Source organism: Poecilia reticulata, chromosome 3 (assembly GCF_904066995.2).
Source record: "Poecilia reticulata chromosome 3, P_reticulata-male-v2, whole genome shotgun sequence".
NCBI lineage: Eukaryota > Metazoa > Chordata > Actinopteri > Cyprinodontiformes > Poeciliidae > Poecilia > Poecilia reticulata.
The window spans coordinates 11,169,692-11,183,278 of record NC_088832.1 but is presented as its reverse complement, the minus strand read 5'-3'; the positions used below and the strand labels follow the sequence as shown (position 1 = coordinate 11,183,278).

Here is a 13,587-nt window from a genome sequence, read left to right as displayed (position 1 = left end):
TTTTTAACAATTATAAGTTCAACTTTCAGCTTTAAAGTCTGACCACTAGAGGGCGCACACTATTTTGTAGCTATTATCAAATAGATGCTTTGTCCTTCAGCTATACATTACAATACCGAAAGAACCATGTACTTTCCATTTACCTTGTTAATCCTCTGTTTTGGGTATGTCTGGGCGTATTGATCTAAATAATACTCACTTTGAAAATTATAGTATTTGTATCAGATCAATGCTGTTGTGATGAGGTTCATACTTTTGTTTTGGTTTCTATTCCATATGTCCAGCAAATTACTTGAATTTCCTCAAGAGATGCAACAATTATAATGGCAAATATCAATAGCTTACATTTTCAATCTGAAAATATGTTTTCATACATTTGTACTCTTTGCACTCAAAAAGTCTGTTTTCTTCTGAATACAATCGGTTTTAGCGGTATCGGCGATAACCTACGGTATATTATTCATTTTGTATCGGATATTTGTCAAATTGTATTTCTAGAAATATGACCGAGTGAGCGCTGTTACCAGCAAACTATCTTTGAAATGTTCTACGGTAACCTTGACAACGAGAATTTAGGCAGTTAGGCGAAAGTAAACGCTCATGAGCTCTATCTGAATGCTTTGTCCTTTGGAAGACTTCTTCTAGTAAGTATTTACTTGTTTGTGTGGCACAAACAAGTGTGGCAGGTGTTGTTTTTTTGTGGTTGATGTGTACAACAGTGTACATATTTTTTGAGTAACAAAGTTTTGGTTATTAGCTAGTCGCATTTTTCCTTCTGCTGTATTTCAGTTACAAAAAGCGTTTATAAAATATTTGCAGTTAAGAAAAGCAAGTCTATGGAGACATTATTATCCGTTAGCTATGGGGCGCTGTTTGTAAAGTTACACAGTAAAAAAAAAAAGAAAAAGAAAGAAAAACGGTAATTTGCTCTATTTAGCTAGTCATAACGAAAACAATATGCCTGTTCAAGTCCGCCACCACCGGAGTTTAGAGACACGGAAACCCAAGCTTCTATTTTGATATTCCATTTCCGCTTACCGATAAGCCAATTTGCATATTAGCCAAGTATTTAGTTAGCAAGCTAAATATGTTGTTAGAAGGCAAAAATATTTGTTAGTTTGGAAAATAAGTATTTAGTTTGGAACTAAATGTATAGCTAGTGAATTAAATATTTAGTTTGGAACTCTTACAATTATAAATGTTGGAATATGTCAGAAAAATTAACACCCACATTTTTTTTCTCTTTGACAGGCCAAATACAGCAAATTATTGCTGTTAATTTTTGTAACTTTACAAACAACACTCTAGCTGACACATGTTGTAAGGAAAGTACATAAACCAGCAAGTGAAAACCAGGCTATTTTCTCAATAGGTGTTTTGAGTATTTTGACAAAATGCCCGGATTCTTCCAGATGTTGATGAAGAGGAAGGAGGTACGATGTTTGTTTTTTACACTTTTGGCAAGGCTAGAACTGCTTGATCAGGTGTGGTTGGAATGTTTCTTGTTTCAGTTGATTCCTATTGTGGGAATCATGGCTTTTGCTGCAACAGGATCATCTTCAGTCGCTATCTATTTTCTGTTCCACAAGAATGATGTGATGTGAGTTGTTTTTTTGTTCTTTTTGATGGAATTTTGTCAATTGAATCTAAATCATAGTGTATTGTTTAACTTTGCTGTGTAGTTTGAACAGGACTTCAAATCCAGAACCATGGGAACGAGTGAACCCATCAAAACCCCAAAAGGTATATTTTAATTTTTGAAAACAAACATTGCCTCTCACCCAACTTCTGATATGTGCTATCGCACTATGACTTTCTGTGACATCAGAGTCAGACCTCCAAATATTCATGGCAACAGTGGCAAATACCTTAAATGAAGTGTCTTTTTTTTCTAACATTTTGATGTAGTTTGTCACCATCAATCAGAAGTGGAAACCAGTGGAAAGTCTGGAAATGGTGAAGTCCATGACCAAAGACAAATGAGGAGCATGCATCATTTCTGAAGTTGTTTTTGTTACTTTTGGCTGACCACAGCTTGAGAGATGATTTTTTTATTGTTATTTTAACTGTTTAATTTTACTGTCAGATGCCTCAGATACAAATATGTATTGCTGTCTGAATATAAAAAGTCATATACCCAGAGTACTGCACTATATATTTTCAATAAAGCTGAGCTTTTATGTGGCTTAGAAGAGCGGATGGTTTCTGTCTTCATGAAATGTTCTCATGACTAAAGCTGAAGTTACGACTCTGGTCAGAAGTTTCTATATACATTAGTCATCATAATCCAGAGTATGGTTTTTCTGTTTAAGCACAAAACCTGGGGGAAGTTGAATTGTTTTTTTGTTTTTTTTTTTTGGTTTTTCCATTTTTATGTTGATGTGTCATCTGGTTTTTGATGGATAAAGGAGTCTCTTAAGTTACCTTGTGAAAGACGTGCTGAGGAGTGTTTGTATCCGTGAGGAGTTTGCAATGAACCTGAAGGATTTTAATACAGATATATTGGCTGGAGGCGTCGGACCTCCTGGAGGCGGGAAAGTCCGTGTTGGTCCACAGGTTGGTCAGGGAGGTAAAAGCATTTTCATTTTTACTGCGATTCCCAATCAAGTCAGTGATTTTGAAACGTTTTCCAGGCACTGACTTAAAAAAAATGACATTAAATGAATGTGCTGCTTAGACATTGTCATTACTCAAAAAGAAGTTCTTTAAGTATTTTATTTTCTCAATACATTTCTTCATTCTGATGTGTCAAAATCTAGTTTGAGAAAACTCAACTTTCTATATTCATTGTATCTGATATCAGATATAGATTATAGTTTAAATTACTTGGAATGAAAACAGTAGAAAGGTGAAATCTACTAATGAACTTAGCTGGTGTGATTTTCATATTTCTGATAATGTTCACTAACTGGTGCATCCCTGAGATCAACAATTAGTGAATAAGGGCATTTAAGTAACAACAGTGTTCTCCTATGTCAGGCTATAAACAAATCAGTTTTAAAATAAATGTTATTTTTATGTAACTTTTATCGTGTCATTTTGTTGTCTCAGCATTTGCCATTACATGATTTTTTGCTGTTTTTAACAATAATCTGTACAGGTATCTTTCAGTTTTCAAGTGTGACCACTAGAGGGCCCTGCACACTGGTATTTTGTATCTATCATGACCAAATAGATGCTTTGCCCTTCAGTTGTACATTACAATACAGGAAGCATCTTGTGTCTACGTGCCTGTCACCTCGTAAACCCTCCCGCCCTGTCCTACATCTGTTTGTCTCCTGCTGTGCAGGACTCAGAGACTTTCAGGAAGCTCTGAAGCAACAGGTAAGAAGACATGTCGCACCGAGCTGCCTTAGGGACCTTGCCTCTTCCTTTAGGAAGGCAGAGACTCTGACTGAGGATGTAAACAACAAGTGAAAACCAAACTATTTTCTTTGCAGGTGTTTTGAGTATTTTGGAAACATGTCTGGATTCATCCAGTTGTTGAAGAAGAGGAAGGAGGTAAGGCGTTTGCTTTTTATTCTTTTTATTTGTGCAGTCGTTCTGCTTCTAGTGAAAATTAGATGTGATAGTTATGCTTTTTGTGTGTCTCTTTCAGCTGATCCCTCTGGTGGGATTCATGGCGTTCGCAGCAACGGGAGCCGCATCTGCTTCCATGTACTTTTTGTTCACCAAATCCGATGTGATGTGAGTTTTTCTCTTTTTTTTTTAGCTCACGGTTTATTAAATTACATCAATTAGAGCTGAAAGGGTATAATCTGTTGTTTTAATATGCTGTACAGTTTGAACAAGTCTGAAAACCCAGAACCATGGGAAAGACTGGACCCCTCAAAGCCCCAAAAGGTGTGTTTTAATTGTATTTATGCTTTAGAAGATTCTATCGGCTGAATTCATTTTCATAAGAGTTTCAGTTGTCTTTATTGCGGCATGTAAACAAGCGCTGCCTTCTACCCTGCTGCTGATAGATAGTGCTGAGTCGCTATCACTTGTACCAACCGTCTTCTGTGACATCAGAGCCAATCCTGGTAATAGCTAATACCTATAACAAAGGCTCTTCTCTCTTTTTTTTTTTTGTCTGTAACATTTTGCTGCAGCTAATCACCATCAATCAGCAATGGAAACCAGTGGAGACTCTGGAAATGGTGAAGTCCATGACCAAATAAAGAAAGAAGAGCAAGTATCGTCTGTGAAGATGTAGAGTCTTGACTACTTGCCAGGCCCCCTCATCAGTCTAGCAGAATTCTTTCTGCACAAACTAGGACGGTTTGACACTCAGTGTGCGGAAATGCTTCTGCTCAACTGGTGGGGTTTCACTCCTGCTCTGTAGCGGCAACACAAGAACATCGATCCACATCGACAGAAAAAGAAACGTCTGAGATTAGGACGGGTCATTTGTTTTTGCTTTTTGTTTTAATGGCTAACCAGAGCTGGAGAGATACATTTTTACTTTATCAGCTGTGGTTCGTCTTAACTGTCAGATGCCTACGATAGGAATGTTTATCGCTGTCTAAATATAAAAAGCCACAAACCCAGAGTACTGTACTGTATATTGTCAATAAAGCTGAGCTTTTATGGGGCTTAGAAGACCAAATGGTTTCTGTTTTCAATGTAATGCGCTCATAATTAAAGCTAAAGTTACAGCTCTGGTGAGAAGTTACTATGAAGTAGTCCTCAACAGGAATGTTATTTTCATCCATCCATCCATTTTCTTTACACCCTTGTCCCTTAGTGGGGTCGGGAGGGTTGCTGGTGCCAATCTCCAGCTAACGTGAATGTTATTTTCATTTGGGGCATTATGATTTATGCTATTCTGTTCATGTTGACCTCATTAAACAACGAAAGGAATTTAAGAAATGCACAACTTAGAATTTTTTGCTGAATTTGTCTTGGCGATTCGGTGTCAACATATTTACGGCTTCTAACAACCTATTCAATATTTAATGAAATGCCCCTTAGAAAGTTGAAGAGAAACGTGAGCTTTGCAACCATCAACAGAATTCTGTCAGAATATTTAATATTCTTATCAGAATTGGTCGATTTCATTTAAATTTTATTGTAGTCGACACACTTTCAATATGATTAAGGAGTTAACTTCACTCATTATGCTGTAAGGCAGTGGAACAACCCTGCAGCATAATGCTACAACTACTACACTTTACAGTGTTTAGGGATAAAATCCTCACTTGACCTTGAAGCTGGTGGCTGCTGCCTCTACACGATTACAAAATTAAGGAAACTCTCATGTGATTAGTCATAAATTTGAAATGGGGAACTACAATAACAAATGGCAGAGGGATTGAAGGCTAAGTCTAACACAGAAAGCAATAAATCAATCGCATGATAAATTAAAATGAGCATAGTCATTTTCATTTGGACAACAGTTGCTCTGAGATGCTCCCCTTTAATAAACTTGAAAAAGCCAGGATTTTGAGAAGCACTCCAAACATTTGACACCTAGTACAAAGTAGTTACTTTGCACTACCTGCAAACCTGTTTTTACTGTCTAAGCTAAATTATTATTTCAAATGCAATTTTGGTTACAGAGACCTCACAATCCATTTGAATTGCTGTTCTATTGTTTTATTAGCTTATTTTGAATATTTCAAATGATTTTTAGTTCCAGTGTCAAATGTTCTTTAGAAATGAAAGGTTTTTCTTAATCATTGAATATGCTTTCATTAATGAGCCCTTATTGTTATTATTATTGTTATGTACGTTAAAAATGTCAAAATGACAATATTTTATCGCGATAATTTCTGAGACAGTTTATTGTCTTGCAAAATGTGTTATTCCGACTAAAGACTTCCCTGGAGTTCTGCACTTCAGTTCTTGTAAAACATGAAATGTCCTGGACAGACATAACTTTGTTCTTCTTGTCCTGGCTGCAGGCTTTGACCAATTTTCTTTCATATTAGGGTTGAAACCTGTTCACAGTAGGGCGTTCTAGCAGGAAATTGATCCCAAGCAGCGCTCAAAACTGGCTTTGCAATGTATTAAGCAGGCTAACATTAAGCTTCAGGAAAGTTGATTGTCCTGCACTCAGCCTTATTGAAAATTTATGGTTGATCCCTGATACCCCGAACCAGCTTTTTTAAATTACCTCTAGCACTTTTGATAAAAAGAGAGGTCAAATATCCAGCAAAAAATTATGCAATGGGTTTTTTGTGGCTACCAAAAGTATTTGATTGTCTTTACGGACATTTAACCACATTTTAGCAAAGGTGAATGCATATATTCACGGGTGCCAGTTTAGTTCTGGTTCTGCAGACAGTCGATACATTAAACTTGTTTACCCTGGGTTTTTGGTTGTATGTCCTCTCAACAAATGCCTCAGATTAATATTCATACTCATGATGACTGCATGCAAACTGTGGGAGTTAACAGTACACACAAACCCTCCTGCTCTGTCATAGTTCAGAAATGTTAAACCTCCGTGAAGGAGTGCAGCCTTTTCCACTTCAGTCACAGTGACTCATCAAAAACAGGAAAACGTATGGGTGGTGCCCACAACTGGATTGTTTTTCCTTAATAGAACATGGAAGCCGACAGCAACAGCGCGTTTTAACTTAAATAGCTAAATATATTTCCTCAAACAGCCTTTTTTAATTAAACAGTTGAATGTACAAGTGTCTTTGTGAAGGACACCTGTTGTTCAAAACAGAAAATGAACCTGTTTACCCAAAACAGTGGATGTGAACACTTGATTATTTCTTTTAATCAGTCATGCATCTCCTGCAGAAGTATAATAAATACTTGCACGCTTCTGAAAGGATTCCTCAACTGATGTGTGCTACTTGTAAACAATAGCAACAAAAAAACAAGTGTGCCTATTTTTTTTAGGGGAAATGTGATTCAAGGTAGATTTGTTACTGTGTGAAAGATCCAAATCTATCAGTGGCCATTTAAGAGGCGTGATCAATACAATCCTGCAGAAAAAAATCGCCACTGTGTTCAGGAATAATCAACTGGAAACTCATTTTCCTTCTTTTTTTTTGAGTAATTCCTAAACTTTTTTCCTCAGAGCAACATTCTTTTCCCTTTTATAGATGCTTTGTGAGGTTAAACTAGCCATATGCCAGTTAAAGCCTCAGAGTGATGGCGCGCACGTGATAACATTCAACTCTTCCTTCAAGAGTTTGTGTCCATAAATAGGTTTTGAAACTGGATGCCACACAAGACTGGAAGTCAGTTTGCTCTGAAAGGGACTAAAACACTAGAAATGTTCACCCTTTTCTTTATTCGGTTTGTGTAAGGGGAAATACATTCAAGGAGTTTAATCGTGCTTCGCCTGACATGGCGAGAACATGTCAGGTTGATGGAGTATATGAAAAACTAAATCATAAATGACAATTAAAGAAACTCTTAAAGGGGGAAAACATGGCCTAAAAGGGTAAGGTTAGGTTAGCAGGAAATTTGACACAAGAGACTGGAAAGAAGAAAAAAGATTAACACTGTCAGAGTGTTGTTTCAGCATTACCATATCCACTACACATCTGTGAACATTTTACAGTAACACAAGCAAGCACAGTAAGGTTGGGTGTGGGGGACTGGGCTGGGAGCAGGGGGCTGGCCAGGGGGTTGACCAGGGGGCGTGGTACGCATTCTTATATTCTCGTCCCTGCACCCTTGCTGGTTTGGCAAGTGCTGGAGGTGTGTTCAATGGCTCGAGGGTTGTCCGGCAGCCCTGATCTTGGTGTGGTGTCGTTTGTGTGGTTTGGTCGGACCATGACCCAACGAGGTGTGTTCTTAGGTGCTGAGTGTTGCTTTCTGCTGTTCTCACTATTCTAGCAACTTTGCAATGCTGTCATCTTCAGATATCCTTTATGTAGAAAAACTCTGCCCTATCATATATAATGTACACTAATTTCTATAAATATTTAATCCAAAACTACAATCAAATTAAGTTTGCAAAATGTTTTCTTTCTAAAGAAATCCTGCTTTTGCAACAAGTCATTGACTTTACAGCAATCCCTCAAATAACCTGAGCTTGCATGTGGCCACAGAGATTGCGTTGAGTATTGTACTTTGCAGCATCTCTCAGCAAGAACATCAACAAGCAGCAAGAAAACACTCCCACTTGTTTTTTTAGGAAAAGTCAAGCTGCTCCCAGATTAACTAATGGAAACTTATTTTTATCTCGTTCACATCTGAGGCACAGAACTGCCCTCTGCAGGAATGACCTACATACATGACCGGGATTTAGGCAGTGAGTTTCCTTGCAAATAAAGGTAGGGATCATGCTAAAACAAAAAAACTTAATGCAAAATGTAGTATTGGCAGAAAGCACACATTGCAAAAAAATTTACCATATTTATATGCGACAGGGCATTTTTTCTATTTTAGTGGATAAAATAAATAATACTCACCTGTCCTTTTTTAAAAAGTCTTCATTTTTCATCTTCCTGTTCTCTTTGTGTTTGAGCTCTTATTTGTTTAGATTGAACAAACTGAAGTTAAATTAAGCTGAAAGTGAATAAGAATTGACAGAAAATTTGATCTATATATAAATTAGTTTCAAATGTGGATTGCTGTTGAAAGTAATATTTAGCAAGTTTGATGTTTATTTGGCAAAGCCACTCTCACTACAAGAGAAAATCTTACATTTTTCTGTTCCAACTTATCTTTCTTTGGGATTGTATGTCAGAATTGTTTCTAGCAAGTATTCAAAGAGGAGATTATTGGAATTTCAGTAGAAAAGTATATTTTAAATTACTCTAAAGAAAAAATAAATAAAGTATAAGTTTATTCCCTTCCTTAGTCCAAGTTTATTTGTTCATCACATTTCAGCAAAAAGGCTATTCACAGTGCAATAAGTTTTGTCAAATGCCATCAACAAAATTATTAATACACATCAAATATATTGATCAGTGTTTCGTTTAATCAGAGGCAACTCTAAATAGGTGGGCTATGCTTGGTTCTGCTTAGAAAAAACAACTTCAAATATAAGTCTATGCATTTAGATTTTATTCTGATAGATTACAGCTCCTTTTAAATAATATAAAATTAACAAAAAATTTCTTCTCATTATTTAAATCTAGTGAGTTGTTTGTGTATGAATCTCCATTGAAGATTGAAATATACCACTGGACCAATGTTACGTCTATTATGACCTCTTTAAAAATGTATATTAGATATATGGTATGTGAATAAATCAGAGTTTTTTTCCTATTTTTAAAAGAAAATAATGCACACAAAAAATCTAGTTTTGCCAGCGATATCTGTACAGCTTAGTTAGTGACGGCAACAAGGTGGAAAAGTTATCAACTCTGAAGCGTCTGAACGATTATGTCGAAAAAGTGAGAGTGAATATTTGCTTTGATTGTTTTGTTTACGAGATCAATATCAAATAAAAGAACTAAAAGCTCACTGTTGCTTTCATTCTTCTGTCACAGATCACCATATTTCATTCAGACGACAGCATTTATAGCAGGAAATGGTGCCAGTAAAGCTAGCTGTAAAGTAATAAACGGCACCCAGGAAAAAAGCCAAGCAACTAATCTGCTTAGTTTATGGCTGGATGGTCAAACAGAGCTGGCATTATGTTTCAGAGAGGCAGTCCTCCCATCGCTCATATCGGAAAGCGAATAATCAAAAAGTGTCTGTTCTAGAAAGCCGCCCTTGGCTGTCTGGCATCCACAGCCTGTAGTTCAGTTGGATATCCATGACGCTGAACAGGTGTCTCTTGACTTATTAAACAAAAGGAGACAATACAAAGAGAAAAAGGTGGAGCTTTTATTTCCTGCTCTGCAACCAGGAAGTGTTTCTCTTTTTTTTTTTTGGTTCCACTTGCATTAGAGGTGTTGCTGTTTGTGTTTCACCCCCACACAAATTGTCCACCTTTTTTGCACTGTCATTCTGCCTCATGAGTTTTTAAGCAATGAAATTTGATGGCTTTGGCTAGACAAGCTCAGACTTGCACAGGCATCTGTATGGCTGCAAGCCTGCGACGGCTCCTAATGCGAAAACAAGCCACAGACACAGACGGCTTTACAGCTGTCACAATTTCATCTATCAGGCTACGTTAGACTGATAAGTTATTTACAGAAACAATGAGACAGGAAGGGCACGGCGCTGCAGTCGTGTGCCTTGAAATATGTGTACGTGACATTGCACACACACACACCCACACACACACACACGACACCACAGATCATGTGACCAGCGAGTAAAAAACACTAACTTTAGTTGTAATTGAATGTCAAAGATGAAACTTTCTTTACCTCACCTGTTTGTTCACATTACATTAATAAAAGGTGTATCGTGCCGCTCATTTCGGACAGATTTCCATGCTTTGCGATGGAACCTAGTCAGACAGAATAAAAGCAAGTTGTATGTCAGATGAGGCAGAAAGGCAGGAGAGAAGGAGGGAAGCTGCTTCCTTCTCCTAAAACAAAGAGAAAGAGTCTGAACATTTTATAGCACTTATGTTGCCTGGAAACTGACACTGTCTTGTCAATTATAAACTCTTTTATACATTTGAAATTTACACATTAACTTTGATTCGTGGGGAATGTTGCAGCTATCAAAGGATAACCCTTTTATGTAGTCTAACGTACTCTTCAAGTATATTCATATCGCTTAGAGAAATCACAAAGTTTCTCCAATTCATAGACCTTTCGATACTTGACTACCTGCACTTGCACTGACACTTTTTCCATCGGAACTGCCTTAAATTTCCATGGAACAACATCAGCAAAGTGTCTGAAACTTTCTTCGGAGACCTTGGGCCTCGTTGACAGGAGAACATCATGCCGTTGTGCTACAAATCTCTCCGCCACAGATCCATGATGCAAATGTCTTGTTCTGCTGTAACCCGGGGTGAAAAAAACTGCCCTTAGTCCCACCTTGCTGCCCCATTGGTTAGAGTGACAGTCAGTCACACAGTGCATGCAGCCAATTGACACACTTGATGTAATTATTTAGGCTTGCTCCAGCTTTCCCCAGTCAGGCGTGAGGGGGAGAGCTGGAGACAAAGGAGCTACAGATCTGAAAAGATCCAGTGAGTTTGGAGCCCTGAAGCTGCCATGCTCTCTACTGTTAATGGAATTGGCCAGGTGATCCCTTTTTAGGGTAAAAGATGGCGAGCTTCTGAAAACTGGCTGGAGCCAGGAGAGCCCTAAGAATCACTTCATCCTGGTCTGTATCAGTTCCCCCTCCATCTCACCACTCAGGCACACACTCCATTATTCATCTCTTTATCTGAAAGAACTTGCGCTGGGACATTGTCATCTTAAATATCTGGATAATCCAACCATGGACTTCTGAATGTGTGTCGGTCAGACTTTGGACTGACCAGCGGGGAAGTTGAGACCAGTTGTGCACAACTTAATGAAGGATTGCCGCAGTACTGTGTATTTATTTTGTATTTATTTTGGGTTCTAAGTATGTCTTGTATTGTTCATTTTAATTTTTTTCTTCAAAATACATGGTATTGAAAGCAGTTATTTTGTATCGTTTTATTGATTACTGACAACGGCTCCAGTAGACGAATTCTAGTCTTCTGATTTCTTCCATCCAGTCCTTTTACACTTTAAATAGTGCTACACTACCACTTCCCAAAGGTGCTTAATAAAACTAGGATCAGCTGACCTTGAAATGCCATTGTAGCTATTTCAATTGTAGTCTCAGCTTCCTGTTAAAAGCAAGGAGGTGTGGCACCTGCTGCTGAAATCCACCTGCTTCAAAGTTGACTTGAGTTCAGAGATTATATTTTGCATACCTTGGTTGATGCCACATCTCAAACCATTCTCATTCTAATGATGAAATTCTTGTAATCTTCTATTGCTGCTGAGAGAGGGTTTGGGATGAAAATGTACAAAGTTCACCAGTTTCTCAAATACTTAGATCAGGTCGTCTGCTGGAAACAACCATGTCGTTGAATGTCCTACCCCACTCCACACTGATGCCCAGATTGAACTCCGTGTTTCCAGTCCCTGTCATCTGATTGGCTGATTTGTATGTGTTAATGAGCAACTGAACAGGTGTACCTAATAAAGAGCCGGTGAATGTATATTTTATTACTCGCTAAAAGCCGATTTTGCTTCCTGCACTTACCGTATTTTCCACACTATAAGGCACACCTAAGAACCTTCAATTTCCTCAAAAGCCAACAGTGCGCCTTATAATCCGGTGCGCCTTATATATGGCTACCGTAGTTGCTAGCCACAACAGGTCTAGCAACTACGGTAAGCAGCCGCCGACTTCATTTTCGCCCGTAGAAGAAGAAGCGCACGGTGCATGCTGGGATAGTTGTCAGAACGCTGGTTTGTTAACAGGACCGTGCAGAGACCACTAAAGGGACAGGTGCTCAATAAAAAAAGGGCACATCTAACCGCATTCTAGGACAGAATATTAACAAAGCCTCTCAGCTTCCAGAGTTTAATAAACAATGATAAATTACAAAATTGTGAGATATACAATCAAAGCTAAGGAAAATCTCTATATAGAGCATACAGCTATGCCTAAGTATGATATTTTATTAGTTATTTCTTTCTGCAGGACTATTTTGTTATAGGAAAGTATTGCAATATTCAAACCCGCAATTTAGCAAGATATGTAAATCAGAGCTAGACCACCAGACATATTTTGTCTTTACAGAATTACACTATTAAAAATATAAACAAGGGCACAATGCAACCTTTTAGTGTACAGTAATCTATAAAAAAGAGCTGCCTGTTTGCTGCAGTGGAGATGAAGATGGTCCATTGAGGAAAGCAGAGCTGCATCAAACTTTAATGTGGAACTGCAGAAAAAAAAAAAAAGCCAAATTTAATTGTTAATGCATGTCACCATGAGAAAAGCCTGCTGAGTTTTGCTTAAAAAACATGTTTTAACATTAAAATCACACATTTTTGTCTCATGAAGTGAAAAAATTATTTGCAAAGCAAACTTATTTGCGCTTGTCATAAACCTTTTCTTAATATTCTAAGTTTTTGTTTGTGACTCAAAGTTTTGCTTGTGATTCTGACATGATGTCGTGGGCAGGGCCCAAAATCGCAACAAAAGATTTCTGATGTGTGCAAATAAAAGTTTGTTTGGCAAATAAATTTTTAAGTTCACAAGACAAAAATTTGTTATTTAATTTTACAAAAAAGTTTTATAAACAAAACTTAGTTTTAAAAAAAAAAGGAATCATTACAATTCCAAAAGTTTTGATTACAATTTTATTTTACTTAACTGAGGCAAATTTTATTTTTTTCATTGAATAATTGAGAAACATTTTAACTGCATACTCTGTACACCAGACCCTAAACTTACTTAGTTTTTCCCCCTTCATTAATGACACTTTTATTGCATACATTATATCTATCATGGTAATTAAAGGTAAGTTATTTTTAATTCTAAATGAATATCCTTGTTGGACTTTTATTTAAGTGCTATTCTCCTTCAAGATACATTTACCTAACACTGGAATAAATGAAATATACATTATGCCGCAAAGGAAATTAGAAGACATAAATCCATTATGGAGATGATCGGTTTTGGACGGGCAATGTGCCCTTGTTGCATAAGCAATACTGAAGAATGACCGCTATCATTAACAATACAGGGATGAAGCTTTTCAGTTATCTTGCTTTGCTAGCAAAG

General features: G+C 37.3%; 2 protein-coding genes across 3 annotated transcripts; both read left to right on the top strand.

Moving 5' to 3' along the window:
• The first annotated feature begins 48 nt into the window (after nt 1–48).
• LOC103462090 (cytochrome c oxidase associated subunit FA4L3-like) lies at nt 49–2,194 on the top strand. 2 transcript variants are annotated; one of them, XM_008404611.3, is made up of 5 exons: nt 49–644; nt 1,373–1,433; nt 1,512–1,600; nt 1,683–1,743; nt 1,909–2,194. In XM_008404611.3, the coding sequence occupies exons 2-5, from the start codon at nt 1,395–1,397 to the stop codon at nt 1,981–1,983; spliced, it is 264 nt and encodes an 87-aa protein (XP_008402833.2). In that variant the 5' UTR covers nt 49–644; nt 1,373–1,394; the 3' UTR covers nt 1,984–2,194. The 2 variants fall into 2 exon arrangements, with proteins under 2 accessions (XP_008402833.2, XP_008402834.2); XM_008404612.3 differs by having other exon boundaries at nt 1,252–1,433.
• A 128-nt stretch (nt 2,195–2,322) lies between these two features.
• On the top strand, nt 2,323–4,861 carry LOC103462089 (cytochrome c oxidase associated subunit FA4L3-like). The gene is made up of 5 exons (XM_008404610.3): nt 2,323–3,324; nt 3,441–3,501; nt 3,599–3,687; nt 3,783–3,843; nt 4,095–4,861. Exons 2-5 carry the CDS (start codon nt 3,463–3,465, stop codon nt 4,161–4,163), a joined length of 258 nt encoding a protein of 85 aa, XP_008402832.2. The 5' UTR covers nt 2,323–3,324; nt 3,441–3,462; the 3' UTR covers nt 4,164–4,861.
• The last annotated feature ends 8,726 nt before the right edge of the window (nt 4,862–13,587 follow it).